This window comes from Penicillium verhagenii (assembly GCF_028828195.1).
Source record: "Penicillium verhagenii strain IBT 33310 chromosome Unknown utg000003l_segment0_segment0, whole genome shotgun sequence".
NCBI classification, from domain to species: domain Eukaryota; kingdom Fungi; phylum Ascomycota; class Eurotiomycetes; order Eurotiales; family Aspergillaceae; genus Penicillium; species Penicillium verhagenii.
The window spans coordinates 3,069,079-3,088,509 of NW_026643167.1; the positions used below are offsets into that span (position 1 = coordinate 3,069,079).

Below are 19,431 nucleotides of genomic sequence, written 5' to 3' on the forward strand. Positions count from 1 at the left end.
TTGAGTTGGAGCGGCGGAGAGGAGCGGCGCGGAGAGGTTCCTCCCCACACAAAACTCTTATGACAGCATTCGGTCGATTCCAGCCCACTTTGAACACACACCACCTCACCTCACCTCACCTCAACCCCTCCCCCCGCTCCCCTGTTTGACCTACCCCAATCATGGATGGAGTTCCATGGGACCAGGTCAAGGCTGGGGATCTGGATGCCTTGCGGGTCGCTCTCTTCTCGAGTTCGACTTTGCGAAGGCTCCGGGCCCTGCAAGAACTTCGCGACAAGAGCGGTAACCACGAACCCGCTTAACCACTCTTCAAAAAGGCCATTGGAAGACTAATTTTGTTTCTGTAGGATCTGACATCCCCTCGGAATCGCATCTTGATATCTTAGCGCTTCTTTTCCAGACCTACCCTCTTTACGTCGATCGAGCCTCACGCCAGGCCGTTCAACAATGCCTCCGCGCCTTTCTCCGAACCCCAAACGCTGCGGACCACCTTACATATTTATCCGAGAACCTAAAGGCCGAAGCATCGAAGTCCGGTCTGGCCTCAGGATCTGCATTCGTATTGTTGGAGTGGTGTTGCAATATTCTGCAGCAGATTAGCGAGAACGAGGACACACCCTTGGCTGTTGTGCTAGATTTGATCGCCGTGGATGCCAAGGCCCTGGAAAACTGTCTTGCTCACACCCCAAAGCCTTCGGTAAGGCAATCAGCTATCACGGTGACTAGACGTGCGTTGCGCGCAACATTTTCGAACAAAAAATGGGGCGAGGACGCCGTGCGTCAGTCAGTCAGCCGACTGGCTACAGATTCGTCAGCAGGCTACAAGAATGCGCCGTTCCTAGGTGTAATCTCGGGCGTATGTGCTCGACTACCGGACAGAAAAGCAGCTCTTGAGGAGTCTAAGAGGCCCATCTTGGCTTATTATGTTAAGGAAATTGTAGGCTCAAAATCTGTCGTGCCTTCTCACATCGCCGAAGGACTGTCAGATTTCGTTACTTCGTTTGTTACATACGAGGATGTGACCGCTGAACTGGTACCTCCAATGGAAAAATCCATGTTGAGAGCACCGGAGGTGATCTTGACTGGCGTGATCCCACCGTTCAGTGCCGCTCTGCCTAAAGAAATTGATCTTTCCGAAGTGGTCCAGACTCGCCTGTCTAAGCATTTATTATCTAGCATGAAGTCGAACAATCCTTTGATTCGTCAGGGAGCTTCTGACTCGTTCAAAGCTCTCCTCTCTCGATGCCAGACCGAATCTGTGATTTTGAAGATCACGAGTGAAATCGTCGGTCCTTTGAAAACCTCCAAGATCACAGCTCCAGAACACAGAGTTGCCTACGCGCAAGCTATCTCTGCAATTCCATCCTCGATAGACGCCTCGAAAGAGATTGTCCAGAGTTTTGGCCCCGTGTTCTCGCGGGAGTCTAACGAACCCGCCCTGGAAGAGGAGCTCAAAGCATTCGGCAAGCATCTTGCTTTCCTTGTTCAGTCTTCTGTCAAGGTCGTGGATGACGTTATTAATACTGTTGTTAAGGGTATCTCCGACAAGCGAATTCCGTTCCGAAGGATCTGGCAGCTTCATGTCGGAGAAATGCTTTGGAACTCCGATAACACAGCCCTCAAGAGCGCCGAGGTTCAGCCTCTTGTCACTAAATTCCTTGGCAAGATGAAGGACATGTTTGGAGAGGTCGCCTCTAACCCTCTCCCCTCAGCTCAAAGCGGCGCATTGTCATCCGCATATATTTTCTTGGCCTTGTTCGAGCGCGTTTCGGACATTGATGGCGCAGAGAAGTCTACCTGGGAAGAGAAAGTATCGCAATCTTTGACTATGGGTGCCAAGCCTTCTTTCCTGCTCAACTCCAAGGCCTACTCGAAGATTGGTTCCAAGGAAGAGATGCAGTGGTTGGTTAGGGCTCTGGCGGCCGTCACTTCTGGATCTAAGTTTACTGGTTCCGAAGTTTCAGCCAAGGATGCGTGGGCCCAGGCATTTATTTACGCCATCACTGGCCCTATTATGCCCACCAGCTTCCGTGACAATGCCGTGAAAGCACTATCTGGTGTCCACATGAAAGACATGGCATCCATCGGAGGCATCGTCATAAATGCTCTCTGGGCATGGATCAATGCTTTCCGTACTGCGGAGAAGGAGTCTGCTGCTGTCTCTGCTGGTCCCGCAAGCGAGCGTCTACTGCATCTTGTCTTGAAGGCCATTTGCCCCCTAGCTGCTACCAAAAATGGAGTCGAAGGTGCCTCTTCCAACCTTGAGACACAGCTTATCAAAATCCTGGTTCTCAGCAGGCCAGAGTTGATTCCAGGGGCCTCTTGGATCGATCTGTGCTTGAGAACTGGCACAGATCCCGGGAACCTAGTTCGCGCCCACCCCGTTGAGTGCATTGAACAACTGACTGGTGTTAATGCCGTAAGTGATATATTTATTCGAAGATGAATTATTCATTGTGAATACTAATCAAGTTGACAGGACCCCGTTCAATCGAGTGTGCCACAAGTCAACTCCGCCGTTTGGAGTGCCGCAGGTGACCTGGCCTTTGTGGCCCCTGAAGTCATGATCCCGCGCCTCGTTGATCAAATTCGAGCGGATTTGGATGGCTCCCGTCTTTCTAAATTTACTGCTACGGATGCAGCCATTGCCCGCACCCCCGAAGGCACTGCGTTCATCGACGTTCTCAGCAGCAAATCGAAGCAGCCTGCTTTTGACAAGAACACCAAAGACTATGACACTTTGAAGTGGGAGGAGGAGCTTCGGAAACAGCTGGCCGAGAAGAAGGGCGCGAAACCAAAAAAGCTCACAGCCGAAGAGCAATCTAAGGTCAAGGCTCAGCTTGCTAAGGAAGCAAAGATCCGTGAGGATGTTCTTCAGGAAGTCAAGCGGATTGAGCGCGGTGCTGGCATCATCCGTGGCCTTGCCACTGGACCCGCTAATGACGTCGAGGGATGGATTAACACAGCTGTCAGCTGCCTACTTTCCCTTGCTCGGGCTGGCGCTGGATTGTTTGTCGGTGACGTGGTATCTCAGGCATTCGTTGTCTGCTCTAATGAGCTTTCTTCGCGTTTGGGCACCCTTCGGCCGTTCGTGGGAATTTCCACTCTTCGCGCCATTGGCAACACCAACCTTCCCGCAGAGCGGCAATTGGAGCACCTCGGAGAGCTCGTGACAAGAATTCTTTACCGTTTGCGGTTTGCATCTGAACAGCGGCCACTTGATACCGCATCTCTAGCCTATGTTCTTCCAATGCTGCTCCTGATCTTGAGTCAGAATGGTATCGAAGAAGTAAAGGGTGATCAAGAAGGCGAGCAAGTTCTGCTTGCCATTGAACTGCTCTCCTTCCACTCCAACTCTTGTAAGTAGCATGGTGGCTTTACCGGTGGATATGATGCTAATAAACATATTTTAGTCTCCGATGTGCGATTGCCACGCAATGAAGTCCTCCAGCATCTTCTTGGCGCCATGCAAAAATACACGCAGCACTACAAGCTGATCAAGGATACGTTGTTCAATTTCTGCCGTTGCATCTCCCCCAGCATCACCAAACAGGAGCTCCAGACTCTTTTGGAGGGTAGTATTGTATCTGAAGCCTCTGTCCGGACATCTGTGCTTCAGGTCATTGAGGCTGAGATTGATCTGACTGATCTCGACTTCTCTGAGCATATTTGGTTAGAATGCCATGATAGCGTCGAAGAAAACGTCGAGATCGCGCAGACAATTTGGGAGGACAATGCCCTTGAAGTGGATGATGAGGCTTTCCCTCAGATTATCAAGTATTTGGACTCCAAGGACAGCCAACTGCGCGGTGCTGCCGCCCGTGCACTTTCTCAAGCGATTGAATCTGACATGGGTAAATTCCCCGGCATATTTTCTGAACTCCAGGCCAAGTATGCCGAAGATGTCAAGCCCAAGGCCCCTGAGAAGGATGCCTACGGAATGCCCAAGAAGATGGACAACCCGGATAACTGGGAGAGCCGTAGTGGTGTGGCCTTGGCTTTCAATGCCATGACCAATTTGTTTGACGGCGAGCAGGTTATCGATTTCCTGCGGTTCCTGATTGAACGTGGACCCTTGGTTGACAAGAACTCTGCCGTCCGCAGTCAAATGCAGGAGAGTGGAAAGTCCGTGATTGCTCAACGAGGCCAGCAGAAGGTTGAAGAGTTGATGAAGCTGCTTGAGACCGTATTGGAAACTTCAGACAAAGCAACACAAACCTCCGATCTGCTGAACGAAGCAGTTGTGGTTCTCTATGGATCCTTGGCAAGACACTTGAAGGCCGATGACCCTCGTCTACAAACTGTTTTGAAGAAGCTCCTTGCGACCCTGCCGACTCCCTCTGAAACTGTTCAGTCTGCTGTCTCGGAGTGTCTGCCACCACTGATCAGACTGTGTGGCCCCAAGGCCTCCGACTATGTCCAAGAGATGCTTGATCAACTTCTGAACACCAAGAACTACGCCACTCAGCGTGGTGCCGCGTATGGTCTTGGAGGTATTGTCGGTGGTAAGGGTATTTCCACTTTGCGAGAGTTCCGGGTCATGAGCTTGCTCAAAGAAGCTACCGAGAACAAGAGAGAGCCTCACCAGCGACAGGGTACTTTCCTGGCCTATGAGCTCTTGGCGATCATTCTTGGGCGCACCTTTGAGCCCTATGTCATTCACCTCGTTCCCCAGCTACTTGGAGGATTCGGAGACCCCAGCATTGATGTCCGCGATGCTTGTCTGGATGCTTCTAAGGCTTGCTTCCAGAACCTCAGCTCTTATGGTGTGAAGAAGATTCTTCCTACTTTGCTTGACGGTTTGGATGATACGCAGTGGCGCAGTCAAAAGGGAGCCTGTGAACTTCTTGGAGCCATGGCCTACCTGGACCCGCAGCAGCTTGCCGCCAGCTTGCCCGTTATCATTCCGCCTCTTACTATTGTTCTCAACGATACCCACAAAGAGGTCCGCAACGCTGCGAACCGCAGTCTTCAACGTTTCGGAGAAGTTATCAGTAACCCTGAAGTCAAGAGCTTGGTTGGTGTGCTTCTCAAGGCTCTGAGTGACCCTACCAAGTACACGGACGAGGCATTGGACTCTTTGATCAAGGTTTCCTTCGTGCACTACTTGGACGCGCCTTCGCTTGCTCTTGTTGTCCGTATCTTGGAGCGTGGCCTTAGCGATCGATCCAACACCAAGCGCAAGGCTGCCCAAATCATTGGCAGTTTGGCCCATCTTACTGAGCGCAAGGATCTTATTTCACACCTGCCAATCATTGTCGCTGGCCTCAACCTGGCCATTGTCGACCCCGTTCCTACCACTCGTGCCACCGCTTCGAAGGCTCTGGGTTCTCTTATCGAGAAGCTTGGAGAAGATGCTCTACCCGACCTCATCCCCAACCTCATGAATACACTCAAGTCAGACACCGGTGCGGGAGACAGACTGGGTTCTGCACAGGCACTCGCAGAGGTTCTCGCGGGTCTGGGTACCACGAGACTGGAGGAGACGCTGCCTACCATTCTCCAGAACGTGTCCAGCTCCAAGGCTGCTGTGCGCGAGGGCTTCATGACTCTCTTCATCTTCTTGCCCGCTTGCTTTGGTAACAGCTTCGCCAACTACCTTAGCAAAATCATTCCTCCCATTCTTGCTGGTTTGGCTGACGATATTGAGTCCATCCGTGAGACCTCTCTCCGGGCTGGTCGCCTGTTGGTCAAGAACTTCTCCACCAAGGCCATCGATCTTCTGCTTCCCGAGTTGGAGCGTGGTCTGGCGGACGATAGCTACCGCATTCGTCTCAGCTCCGTTGAGTTGGTTGGAGATCTTCTCTTCAGTCTTACCGGTATTACCGGAAAGGCCGAGGCTGATGAAGAGGAAGAAGAGGCCACTCAAGCTGGCCAGTCCCTTCTGGAGGTTCTTGGAGAAGAGCGCAGAGATAAGGTTCTTTCTGCCCTGTTCATCTGTCGCTGTGATACTTCAGGCTTGGTCAAGAGTGCTGCTATGGGTGTTTGGAAGGCCCTGGTTGCCTCTCCCAAGATCCTCAAGGAGATGGTGCCTACTCTTGCTCAGCTCATCATTCGCCGCCTCGGATCGTCGAACATGGAGCAGAAGGTCATTGCCAGCAACGCACTTGGTGATCTCATCAAGAAGGCTGGAGAATCAGTCCTGTCCACATTGCTACCACTGCTTGAGGAGGGTCTCCAGGCCTCGCCCGATGTCGATGTTAAGCAGGGTATCTGCATTGCTCTGCGCGAGCTTATCACCTCCGCCACCCCTGAGGGCCTGGAGGACTTTGAGAAGGTTCTTATCTCCACTGTTCGTGTCGCTCTCGTCGATAACGATGAAGACGTGCGTGAAGCAGCTGCCGAGGCATTTGACGCTTTGCAAGATATCATGGGCAAGAGAGCAGTCGACCAGGTTCTGCCATACCTTCTTCACTTGCTGAGAAACGACGAGGATGCCGAGCAGGCCCTGTCCGCGCTGTTGACCCTGCTCACCGAGCAAACCCGCGCGAACATCATCCTTCCCAACCTCATTCCCACCCTTCTTACTCCTCCAATCACCGCATTCAACGCCAGAGCCCTTGCATCTTTGGCCGAGGTTGCTGGTGGAGCCATGACAAGAAGACTACCCAACATCATCAACGGCCTCATGGATGGTATCATCCAGACCAAGGACGAAGACCTTCAATCAGAACTCCGCACTGCCCTCGATACAGTGTTGGTATCCGTGGATGAGTATGACGGCCTGAACGTAGCCATGAACGTGATGTTATCTCTTGTCAAGCATGACGATCAACATCGTCGGGCTGAGGCTGCTCTTCACCTTACCAGCTTCTTTGCTGAGGCTGATGTCGACTTCTCGAGATATTACCAAGATATCATTCGTGTCCTGTTGATCTCCTTTGATGATTCGGACAAGGACGTTGTCAAGGCGGCATGGACCGCTCTCAGTGGCCTCATGTCTCACATGCGCAAGGAGGAGATGGAAGTGTTGGCCATTCCTGCTCGTCAAATTCTGCGACAGGTCGGTGTGCCAGGTGCAGATCTTCCTGGATTCAGTCTGCCGAAGGGAATCATGGCTATTCTGCCGATCTTCTTGCAGGGTCTGCTCAACGGCAGCACCGATCAGCGTACTCAATCAGCGCTGGCTATTTCCGATATTATCGACCGTACCAATCCCAACTCTCTCAAGCCTTTCGTTACTCAAATCACTGGTCCTTTGATTCGTGTTGTATCGGAACGATCGACGGAAATTAAGTGTAAGTTTTTGATTGTCTGCCCTGCTAAATTGATAACATACTAACTTCCATTATCTAGGCGCCATTTTCTTCACTCTTAACAGGTTGCTCGAGAAGATTCCGCTTGCTGTCAAGCCTTTCCTGCCTCAGCTGCAGCGAACCTTTGCCCGTGGTTTGGCGGATACTTCTAGCGAGACCCTACGTGACCGTGCTGCCAAGGGTCTTGGTATTTTGATTACTTTGACCCCCAGGGTTGATCCGCTCATTGCTGGTATGTTATTCTATCTTTTGAACTCGCTAAATTGTATTCATACTTACTAACACACTCTCCAGAGCTCATCGCTGGATCCAAGACGTCTGATGAAGGTGTAAAGAACGCCATGATGAAGGCTCTCCAAGAGGTTGTCGGCAAGGCCGGTGCCAACATGAGCGACGCGTCCCGGTCATCTATTATTGCCCTCATTGATGACGAATCCAGTGATCAGACTGACAAGGTTGCCATTACCAATGCTAAGTTGCTGGGTGTCCTTGTCAAGGTTCTTCCGGAGGCTAGTGCGGTTACTATGATCAAGAACCGAATCCTCAACGGCCAGCTTTCACACTCGTCTGTTCTTGGCTTGAACTCCCTCCTGGTAGAGGCTCCTTCAATTCTGTTGGAACACTTCTCCCTGGAGACTCCTTCGGCCATTTGCCAGGGTATTGCGAGCAAAGATACATTTGTCTCTGATAACAGTGTCCTCGCCGCGGGTAAATTCCTGATGGCTGATGATGGCAACCACACCTTTGAGACACATAAGACCATCTTTGATGCTCTTACGCCCGTCATTGTTCCAGGTGGCCCATCGGATACCCGCCGCCTGGCGTTGGTGGTTATTCGAACCATCAGCCGCCTCCACCCCGAGATGACCCGTGCTCATCTGGCTCTACTGGCTCCGCCCGTTTTTGCCGGAGTTCGTGACATGGTCATCCCGGTGAAGCTGGCCGCTGAAGCTGCTTTCCTCTCCATCTTCTCCGTGGTGGATAGTGATACCGAAGTCTTTGACAAGTACATGGCTGGACCCGGCGCCTCTCTCCCGCCTGGACCCAAGCGCAGCATGTCTGACTACTTCAAGCGTGTTGCCATGCGTCTTGCCCTTCAAGCACGCGAGCGTCGCTTGGCCGAAGGAGGTGTCGGTGGACTGGGCCTGTCTAATGACGAGGTGGATGATGAGAAGGAAATGTGGAGTATTGGAAAGGTGGACCTGGGGCAGGATGCATTTGCTGATGACTAAATGTCAACTTTGCGGCTAGGGATTGAGTCCAGCATCCCAAGGATATGATCTATGCACATATGTATAGATATGGCCTTGGGCTCTTTTATTGTTTATCTATTTATGTTTGTTTGTTTCATGAGTACAAAAGCTGTTTTGACGATTTAATACCTGCCGAATTCCAATAAGAGCCTAGTAGACTTGTAAGAGATAAGATACACATAGGTTTTTCATCTGCAATATGGATTTGAATGGAGATCGCCAAGACTTGAAATGCAGGGATATTATGTTCAATGTTCATATTTGACTGCGGCTATCTATAGTTCACACCTGTGTATACTATCTTTGTAGATAGTGGGGCTGATCACTGACATCATGTGATTCTATCTCCACTTGTTAGGTCACGTGCTCTTATCTCAAGGCAAATCATTGACAGTCAGATCAAGTTCAAACAGTGAGAGTGAACTAGATGAACAGCAAGTTACCGAAATCTCTCACATATGCAAACAAAAATTAAATCTCCTCCGTTTGAAATAAATCATTTGACAGTGTCAACATTTTCCCCCGTCCAATCAAGGCTTCTCTCCCCACATTAACCTTGAAAGAATTGATTTTCTTTTTTCTGATTTTCGAGATCCGGATTACCTGATCGGGAATAGGGCTAAGGGTGCAGCCCTAATACCCTAGTGTGGCCGAAGCACTCGCTTACCAGAAATTAGCTAATCGGCCCGCCCAACTTCTCACTGCCTGGATTTCCCTGTCGAGTGCCCTACGAACATCATCCGCCAAACGACCGTCGATACGCCGACATCAAGATGTGAGTGCCATCAAATACACTTCCAACACGAGAACCCATGCCCTATTATTTGATTCCTCGGAACTCGCTGTGTCTCGCCCACTCGAGCATGGAAAAATGGATCGATACCGAATGAATGTGATTGTGTGGCAGAGGCTGACCTCGACTTTTTTTTCTCTCTCAATAGGGTCAACCTTCGCACCCAGAAGCGCCTCGCCGCCTCCGTGGTCGGCTGCGGTAAGCGCAAGATTTGGCTCGACCCCAATGAGATGAACGAGATCTCCAACGCCAACTCCCGCCAGACCATCCGCAAGCTCGTCAGCGATGGCCTCATCATCCGCAAGCCCGTCACCATGCACTCGCGCTCCCGCGCCCGTGAGCTCAACGAGGCCCGCCGCATCGGTCGTCACCGCGGTCTGGGTAAGCGCAAGGGTACCAAGGACGCCCGTATGCCCAGGTATGCAGGAACAACTCTTCCCATACAATTTTGAACCCCTCAGACGGAGGGGAGATAGATTGTATCCTAGGCAACAGCCATGCTGATCTTGTCTTTTTCTCTCTCTACAGCCAGGTCCTCTGGATGCGCCGCATGCGTGTTCTCCGTCGTCTCCTCGTCCGTTACCGTGCCGCCGGCAAGATCGACAAGCACCTTTACCACGAGCTGTACCACTTGAGCAAGGGTAACACCTTCAAGCACAAGCGCGCTCTTGTTGAGCACGTAAGTACCACCGGATGAACTTCCCACCTCTTGCCCTTTCCCCTCTGCACAATTTGGCAATCGACCTACGAAAACATGATATCCCACCCTCTTGCAAACATCTAGGAATATCCCAAACTGACCCATTATTTTCCTACCTATAGATCCAGAAGGCTAAGGCTGAGCGCCAACGCGAGCGTGTCCTCAAGGAGGAGATGGACGCCAAGCGTGCCAAGAACAAGGCTCTCCGCGAGCGTCGCGCAGAGCGCACCGAGGCCAAGCGCACCGCCCTCGAGGCCCAGGAGTAAATCCTCTAAAAATCCCATTCCGTTGTGTGACGTTTTTCTCTCTTTCGGCGATGGTGCGGAGGTTGAAAGCGGTTCCCTTGTGGGTTTGTTCCGGGATTCGGCCCCTGCAAAGTTATTTGTCCCCCCTCGAATTCTAGGTCGGCCCTACTTTTCGACTCTTCCTATGGTCGGACTCTTTTTTCAGTTGACACGCGGGGCTTTCTGGAAAGGGAATGTGGGGGCAATAGGAAGATGCGATGATGATGTGATACTCAAGCTTCTTGTTAATAACGAACGAGAAAGCAAAAGGAAACTACTTTTTCAAAACAAAAAAAAACTAAAAACTTCCCCCGTCGCGCTTGTTATGAAATGTGATCGTTTCCTTTACCCGTCGGTCCATCTTTTGATTGTAGATTCTACTATATTGCAGTTGCTGCTTACATGCTATACTCCTGATGTACTAGGTAAGCCTTGAGGTATGGACGAGGCCTCTTCATTGAGCCTCACTTGATATCTAATGGATTCGATGTCTTGACAGATCACATTTGCATACAAACTTCCAAGGTTCGTTTATCCAGGTACTAGTATATAGAAAATGCGGAGATTGCCTGGGCAGGTGGGTCTTGGATTCTTCTCTGCACATGTGTGCCTTTTTGACACTCCAGTGCTCAAGTGCTGACAGCTGGAACCAGATCCCGAGGTCCAGATGTGTGCTTGAGCATTCAATGTTGAAAATAAAATCCGGAGACGGATTCCACATGGGGGCAAGGATCTCAACATTGAATGGTCAACTGGTCTTCAATGTTGAGCCCTTAAGTTGGGAACCTTGGAAGTGCTGGAGCCTACATACATAGGTGTGCATCAATAGTCAATATTCAATGTTGAGGTTAAACATTGAAGGCAAGTTCAAATGCACGTGGATTTCTATATCAACTGGTAGATATCAATGCATGTGTAATCAATTGATACCTCATAGCCCTACATAAACTAAGGTATGTGCATAAAGCATTGATATATAAACATTTGTGGCCCGGATCTTCAATATTCAAGGGTATGCTTGTATCCATGAATCTGTGGACCAATGATTTGGACATGCCCACATGTGCAGATGGATATTCGGGTGTTATATAGTTTGTGGTAGGTGTGCATCAGTGTATATGTATCCGTGGATGGATATATATGTGGAGGCCCTAAACACAGGATATATTCAAGCCAGCTGCTTCTCCATCTCCACAAAACACATATCCTCCGGCAAATCCAAATGAGGAAATTTCTCCGTGGGAAAAGGCGACTCCTCACCAGTCTTTCGGTACCCTTGACGCAAGTACCAAGCAATCAGCTCTTGTCGCGTTGAAAGCGCATTCAACCCCAACGTAGTCACGCCCCACGTCTGTTGTGAGTATTCTTCCGCGTAAGCAAGAGCACGCCGACCAACCCCTGCCTGCTGGTAATTCTGGTTCACAGCAACCATCGAAAAGCGCGCACTATTATTCGGGCGCTTGACAGTATCCATCGAAGCCACGAGGATTTCTTGATCATTATCTTTGGTGAAAGCAAGGAGAATGACACTGTCGGGGTTGGTGATGACTGTTTTCACCTCCTCGACGGAGACTGTGAAGCTTTTTCCCAGCTCCATATCTGCGGTCCAATCTTTTCGGGAATCCTCTGCACGGAATGCAGATTGCACGAGTTGTTGAATGGATGGTGCATCGTTTAGTGTTGCGATGCGAAAGTGGAGATCGGCCATTGTGGGGTGAGGAAAGATGAATGATCACTGTGGGTTTTAGGATGTAGTGTTTGCTTTGGGCTTTCTTGACTGTAAGAAATCAATCGAGAAGAACCTTTCCGTCTTTTATAATCACTACTATACAGTCTTGCACTGGTTGATTGTTATAGAAAATGTAACCCAAGTCAGATGTAGTTGAAAGGGCGCGTCGGGCTGAAGAATAAGCGGGAATCGTACTATCTAAGCCGCAATCAAGGAAAATCGCGCAAAATGGCGTTTCCAACCCAACAGTGTACAATCAATGAACATGAGCGAACGTACTAGTAAATTATCAGATGCCTTAAATAAATTATGAGTGATTTAATGAAAATTCATCAGTCGTGATCATTCCCCTCATACAATTTCCACCCTTTAAGTCTGCTTTCTGATTGGCAAACCCTGCTCAATAATTGAAATATTCAACCTGGGATTGTTTTCAGTGGCAGGCAAACAAAAACTGTCTGAGAATCTTATGCTTACGAGTCACGAGTCCATCCACACCCAAGATTGCAAAACCAACTCAGCACCCGCTAGCTCTTATGCATCCTGAGGAGATTCTTTCTAACCTTGGACACCATCAGCAACCTCGGTCTCAGTAACATCCTTCGCCAGGGAACGAAACGTGGAAACCAGATACCAGAATCACGGCGAGGATGACGACAGATCACGGATCATGAAGTAGATAAAAATCTCATACGGGTAATCCTTCGGCGGCACTGGAAGAAATCCACAGTGAGCCTTGATACCCTTCTCCAGAATCTCAGCAAAGTTTTCACTGGTGAGGTCCTCCTCGTCAAATTGTGTAAAATTATGGAAGCAGCTCTCTTCACCAGGCATCCTGGGGGACCAGGTGATTTTGTGCCGATTGGGATCGAACCCTGGACACCGGGCCAGCTCCTCCAAAAGCAGATCGAAATCGAGAGTTTCAGCCTGAAGCCATTCATCCTCGCGGATGTCTTCAATCTGGCAGTTGTAAGTCATTATTTGGAAGGCTAGTTTAGGAACCCCCGGCCAGTAAAAAATCATGATGGACTCTTGGAGCCACTTGATCTTGTCGCGATCCCTGAGCTGGGGGGGGATTTGATGGAGACGCATCCTGATGCGTGATGCGGGATGGGTGGAGATGAAGGTCTGGGTTTTCTTGCTAGTTTTTCTTCAGTGATGTGAGGAAAAGAGGACCTGACGCGTTGAGAGTATCGAAGTGGTTTTCGTTTTGTTACCGGTTTTTTTTTTCGTGGCAGGTGCGTGATGAAAAGAAGGGAAATCTGCGGTTTAAAAAAACGCGTAGGAAGATTTGAGTCGTAGACAAGGTGAGTGAAATTGAACGAAAATTAAAGCTGAATATCACAGTATAAGCTATAGTATCTAGTCTAGTACTACCTACTAGGTAGGCACTAGGTACCCAAGTTTCTCTCTCCTCTTCTCTCTTTCCTTTTTAGTATATGTGTTTGCTTATTACTAGAACTTCTTTTATATCATTTTTCATACTCAAACTGTCATTCTATTATGTTTTCTCTCTTTTTCTCTCTTTTTCTCTCTTTTTATACCTTTTTATATCTGATTATCATTCACAACACAGAGTTTCTGCCAAGACAGAGCTTTGACCGGGATATGCAGCTGACCACGTCCAATCACAAGGATTAGGCTTACAGCCCCTCAGAAAACCGGACCACAGGATCGACGACATTTGGAACTGATCTCACCTACTAGTGAATTCTACCAAAAGGCCATCATGTCGCTCATGGACGATGATTGGGTTCAGTGTCTGTTAAATCCGCAAGTCAGCATGCCTCAATATGGGCTGACAATATCACAGGCCAGTCGGCAAATGCTTTGGCAAATGAAGTTCAAACATGGAGTACCTCTATGTCCAGGTCTCGAGTATCTACTGGGGATGGACTCGGTTTTAGTGAAAATGTGGACGCCGAGGCGATGACCAGCCTTGAAGTTCTACTCCGCACGGTACAGCAGCTGAAGCTCAAGAGATTTCGCGTCGAAGAATTTGGAGAAACTCAGTACATTGCGGCTGGGGAGACTTTCGTGGTCTCTAAATGCAACTATCAAGGATCTGTAATCGCCATAAAGCGCATTCGAATCGACGGAGAAAAGTCGAAGCGTCAACATTTTCTTCGCCGCTTACAATCCGTTTTACGGGAAGTTTTGATTATGTGTCATCCACCACTTTTACATCATCCAAATATTGTCAGCTTGTTGGGATATGGATGGTCTACGGTGGAGATGCAACTATCGCCCTTTCTTTCCCTGGAGTTTGCCACTGGTGGCTCATTGAGAGAGCATCTGAAAGGGCGTCCGCAGTCAATCAGGAGCAAATTAATACTCATGGGAGACTTAGCATCGGGACTCATGGCCCTGCACAGATGTGGAATTGTACACGGTGACCTGAAAGCTGACAACGTTGTGATATTTTCTTCATTGGATCGTCCCTCTCTGTCTCTGGCCAAACTGTCGGATTTCGGGCACTCCATCCTCGTGGGCTCAACACCGGAAAAGAAAGCACACTATCTTGGAACCGCACTGTGAGTTATCTTCTGTGTGGCTGGGAAGCCAGATTGCTAATTTTGCAGGTATAATGCGCCCGAGGTGGCTGTCCAGAAAGACCGGTCCATTCCGATCGAGCAACTTCATAAATGCGACATTTGGGCATTTGGCCTTTGTGTATGGGAGATACTCGCCGATGGGAATTCATACTTCCAACCTGATTGGCGAAATGACGTTGCATTTGAAAAGCCTCCCTCATACAACATCGCATCAATCTCTACAAGTTCGAAGCCTCATGAAGTCTCGGTCGGCGAAGACAATCAAAAATCTTTCGGTAATTTTGATTTTTCTAATTTGAAGAGGCTGTCAGTGCAGTTTTTGGAATCCTTGAAGATCCCAGGTATTGGTTTTGAAAAGGCGTTTCTAAGACCACTATTGAACGGTTCACTCGAGGTAGATCCCGCCAAACGAATATCGGATTTGAGTCGACTGCCAATTATTGGGTTTTGGAATAAAACCCCAGGGGAACATTCGCTCCAGTCAAAGCTTGCTACTTACACCTTATCTGGGGACATCCGATACTCCATCTTCAACAGAGATGGGGGCCCGTACATAATTTGGGAACAACAGCAGCAACTCTTGCAGGGTTTCGAAACCTTGGCGGAAAAGAAAGAGCCCATGAAGGATAACGGCTCAGCAGCATTCCAGACCATGCTGTGCTACGTGAATGCATTTGGAACATCCACGAACCTAGGAAAGGCTACGCGGTTTCTACACAAGACTCAAGAGTCAGGTCATTTGGTGGCTCGTATCCTAGGTTCTCGACTACTATCTGCATTCACCGAAGCGCCTTCTCTGTTATCGGGGGAATATGGAGACTGCCTGGCTTCAGGTTTTCGTCTTATTTCAAGCCAAAAGTCTCCTACAATTTGCCTGCACATCGGCAAAACCTCCACCGAATTCACGGATTACATTGCTCTGCGGACTGCTTTCATCGATGAAGAAGGTTTTGTCGAATTTGACCAAGATGACATTGCGACTGCCAATTTGGAACGAAACAATTCATCCGAGCGTCAAAATATTTTGGAGATTGCTATTCAGGAGGGTGACATTGATCTCGTTGATCTGTTATTGCGAAAACATGGCTTGAAGCTCAACGAAATGAAGACAAGGGAGTGCCTATTAGTACAGGCAGCCCGGAATGGCCACGGTCCCATCGTGAATCGGTTATTACAGGAAGATATTTCTATCTTTCGTGATGACTCAAGTTCGTGTCTCCTCCATTGGCTTTTTTGTTTGAACGACCCTAGTTTGCATCAATTGCAACAACAGCTTCAGAGCCCGAGTCGGAAGGATGATCTCAAGCGGGCACTAGACCATGCTATCACCCAGAAAGTTCCTATCCACCCGCAGTGGCCATTCCAGGTATATGGAACCCCACTTGCTACTGCGATAGCCTCGGGGAACATTTCTGTAGTGAAAGTATTATTGGCACTAAAGGCGGACCCAACAGCTTCTGCATTTTTGAGTATTGAGGGCGACGTGACTCTACCAGCATTGACACCTATCCATCTTGCTATATCCTACCATCTCCCAGAAGTCGTCAAGATTTTATGGTATGCTGCATTTGGAGAGAATGTCATCACTGCAAGCCAATTATCCCGCACCCACGCCTTGAGCCAATTCCCAATTGCATGTGCTTTGAGCTTCAGAAGCAATGCTGAACGATTTGCCATGCACATGAACAACCATAGACTGCGCATACGAGATATTATCCAACTGCTACCAATCGAAGCATTAATTCAGTCCTCCCCCGAGGGCAAAAATGCACTCACCCAAGCAATCGATCTGGAAGACGTTGACACGGTGAATCTAATTTTGGAATGTCATCCCGAGCTTGCTGCCAGAAAAATTACCCAGCCAGGGGCCAACAACATGTTCACGTATCCACTTCACTTTGCCGTGCAAATAGGTTCACTTCGTGAAACCGATGAGTCGATTCAGATATTGGAGTCCATCATCAAGCTCGATCCAACTGCTGTCAATAGGCTAGATAGCTCATCAGCCAAACCAATCCATGCAGCGGCCATGGGTACATCCACTCGAATTCTAAACCTACTTCTTGAGAATGGCAGCACATGTCACGACCTTGATGGTAGAGGGCGAACCCCCCTGTTCTTCTGTCGAAAGGCGACTATGACCAACAGTCTACTGCAAATTGGCGCCGATATCAACCATCGAGACCAGCAGGGGTTTACTCCTGCCCATGCAGCCCCAAGCGAGGGGACTGAAGAAGTCTTGGGTGCACTTATAGAATCTGGTGCCGATTTAAGTTTGACAAATAATAGCATTGGAACGCCCCTGCATTGCGCCGTCCGTGAAAAGTCTCTGTCAATGGTAGGAATGCTGTTAAAAGCAGGCGTCGACGTCAACGCGAAAAACACCTATGGTCGCACCGCACTCCTCGTCGCTACTAGTATGGACACGCGTCGCTCCGACTTGGTTTCCTTGTTGTTTGAAAACGGCGCGGATCCCTTCATAGAGGACAACAACGGCTTGTCGCCTTTCCATATGGCTCTTGCCTGGCCAAATACCAGTATTCTGAGCAAGTTCCAAACCTTGAGCTCGTTCAACACTCTGCAGTGGGAGAGGAAAATTGTCGCCTTGCATTTTGCTGCCGAACGTGCAGAGCCTGCGGCCCTAACCCTTTTTCTGCATAAAGCCTTTGGATCAGGACTCAGTACTGACAATCCTGTCTTCCTATATCATAAAGACGTTAGCATCGCCCTCCACAAGGCGATACTGGCTTGTCGTGCAGATCTGGTTGAAGCAATGCTGTCGTATGGTTTCCAAGTCAACAGCCTGGATTCCAATGGCAACACACCTCTCCTCATAGCTTGCCAACTTGGTCGGGACGGCTCTCCTTCCACCAATACATACGCTCGCACGCCGATTTGTGAAATGCTTCTTGCCCACGGTGCCAAAATCTACAAGACGGAAGGTCGAGATATGACGCCTTTTTTCATCGCACATGCCCACAAAGACTACCCGTTAATGACACTTCTACTTGAACATGCCCTCGAGCTAGGCAACCTTGACTCAGTCAAATTAAGAGCCCGCATGCTAGAGTCAATCAAAGACCTCGAAAAATCATCTCAGTATCCCGACGAGTCTCGAGCCCTGATTGGCGATGAAGTAATTGACCCTCAAGTCGTCCTGCAAGCAACAACAGAGGGAGAATGGGAATTCATCATGACATGCATCGGGGGACAATTTATCAGCAAGGAGGAGCTACGCCAGGTCTTTCGTCGAAGGAGATGGTCTTTCGGCGTGGATAGTCTGGACATGTTACGCTTCCATTCCGCCAGACGGGATCGGGAAATGGTACGCTATCTTCATGAGATGGCAGTTACTGGCAGACTCACCCTGCAAAGAACTTCAGAGATTGGACAACGAAATCTGCAGCTTGAGTTTGGGGGTTGGAGAGTAAGTTTAAATGAGACGCTGTGGCCAAAGAAGATAGATAAGCTGTATGGCGGAGAGAAAGAGGGCTCTCCGAAGCAGAGGGAGCGGAGCAAAAGGTTTATTCTGATGTTGAGAAATTATGGAGCAAGAGAATCAGAGAATTGGGACAAGGAGATGAAATGCGGCTGGAGTTCTGACGAGCTCTCTGATGACTCGGTATCCTCTGATGATGAGTCGGGCTCGGAGGAACCAGGGGATGGCTCAGGAATGCAAGAATCCGGCGGTGGTGTGGGTCAAGATGATGATGAACCGGCCGGCTACGATGTCAAGTTACCAGTGTCAAGCTCATGCTAAATTGGAAGGCTCGCTACTACAAACATTTGAAGCCGTAGAGTTGATGGCTGGTAAGATTCCGGTGCGTCGAATGAGACATAAGCGTATTGATGCATCAATATTAGCTAAGTACTAGCTTTGACAATCCACAGGCCATCCTGTGCTGAGCAAGACGAAGGGATACATGTAGTAAGTTTTCCAATGAGCAACGAGCCACTTGGGCAGCTCTAAGTGAATCTTTCCTTCTCCTGATACCAATCTTCGGCGACTTCTTTTAGTGTGCTACTCTCAAAGACCACATCTCTCTCGGTCGGTGGTACAGGATTACGCCCCATGAGGTAATGAAAATCCAAGAGTAGAGAATTGATCTCTTCGGTAGCTCGAGTATGGGGATCATATCGAACTCCAGAAATTCGAAAGTCGTTGGCGCAATCAACCACAAGTGTTTGTTCATTAAAAGCATAATGCACTTGTCGGTCGTCCACAATCGACGGCTGACGACTGGGATCACGCTTGAAGACATGAAAATTTATCTTCAGAGCGGGCTTATTGACATCAATCATGAGGACAATCCTATCTGGCGAACCGGGAGCTTCGATCCAGGTACGCGCAGAGCGTTCCAACCATGCCGTTGGATCCATTATACCGACTTCGAAGATGACGGTTCGTCTGAAATATCCCGGGGGGGTCCTACGCACAAAGGCCGCGTCTGGTTGCTTTTCCATGGGTCCAAAGTTCTCGGCGGAAATTCCCAAGCATAACGGCCGCTCGTTCCTTTCTAACAGTCTGTCTGACTGGTAGGTTACGTAGATGAGGCTCCAGATATTAAAAACTTGTATGATCGCGATTCTCACAATCAAGGACTCGGAATGACGGTAGTAATTGAGTCGGTAAGATTTGAGATAGCGTTCGTCGTCGGAGAGCTTCTGGAATTCAGCCTCGCTCACACCACAAAACTGGATGAATTGAGACAGGGGTGGCGAGTTGGTGGCTAGTTCCTGACTAAAGCGTGCACGTTGTTTCTCTAATGTTTTCCGGAGTGATCTGAATCCTGTATATGGAACTGGTTCAATGCTTGACAGGACCGGGTTATCAGATTCAAATGCAGACATGTTCAATAGT

General features: G+C 49.2%; 5 protein-coding genes across 5 annotated transcripts; 2 read left to right on the forward strand and 3 right to left on the reverse strand.

The window, feature by feature from the left end:
- Positions 1-161: 161 nt before the first annotated feature.
- On the forward strand, positions 162-10,626 carry N7466_002527 (putative translational activator; the record flags this gene model as incomplete). The annotated part of the gene is made up of 10 exons (XM_057161925.1): positions 162-282; positions 348-2,419; positions 2,480-3,359; positions 3,414-7,238; positions 7,297-7,488; positions 7,551-8,452; positions 9,187-9,284; positions 9,451-9,720; positions 9,831-9,981; positions 10,125-10,626. 10 exons carry the CDS (start codon positions 162-164, stop codon positions 10,266-10,268), a joined length of 8,655 nt encoding a protein of 2,884 aa, XP_057025210.1. The 3' UTR covers positions 10,269-10,626.
- An 828-nt stretch (positions 10,627-11,454) lies between these two features.
- Positions 11,455-11,994, reverse strand: N7466_002528 (acyl-CoA N-acyltransferase; the record flags this gene model as incomplete). The annotated part of the gene is made up of 1 exon (XM_057161926.1): positions 11,455-11,994. One exon carries the CDS (start codon positions 11,992-11,994, stop codon positions 11,455-11,457), a length of 540 nt encoding a protein of 179 aa, XP_057025211.1.
- Positions 11,995-12,654: 660 nt separating this feature from the next.
- On the reverse strand, positions 12,655-13,107 carry N7466_002529 (uncharacterized protein; the record flags this gene model as incomplete). The annotated part of the gene is made up of 1 exon (XM_057161927.1): positions 12,655-13,107. The coding sequence occupies one exon, from the start codon at positions 13,105-13,107 to the stop codon at positions 12,655-12,657; it is 453 nt and encodes a 150-aa protein (XP_057025212.1).
- Positions 13,108-13,744: 637 nt separating this feature from the next.
- Positions 13,745-18,330, forward strand: N7466_002530 (uncharacterized protein; the record flags this gene model as incomplete). Its single annotated transcript, XM_057161928.1, has 3 exons — positions 13,745-13,775; positions 13,829-14,549; positions 14,598-18,330. The coding sequence occupies 3 exons, from the start codon at positions 13,745-13,747 to the stop codon at positions 18,328-18,330; spliced, it is 4,485 nt and encodes a 1,494-aa protein (XP_057025213.1).
- Positions 18,331-18,536: 206 nt separating this feature from the next.
- On the reverse strand, positions 18,537-19,421 carry N7466_002531 (uncharacterized protein; the record flags this gene model as incomplete). Its single annotated transcript, XM_057161929.1, has 1 exon — positions 18,537-19,421. The coding sequence occupies one exon, from the start codon at positions 19,419-19,421 to the stop codon at positions 18,537-18,539; it is 885 nt and encodes a 294-aa protein (XP_057025214.1).
- Between the last annotated feature and the right edge of the window lie 10 nt (positions 19,422-19,431).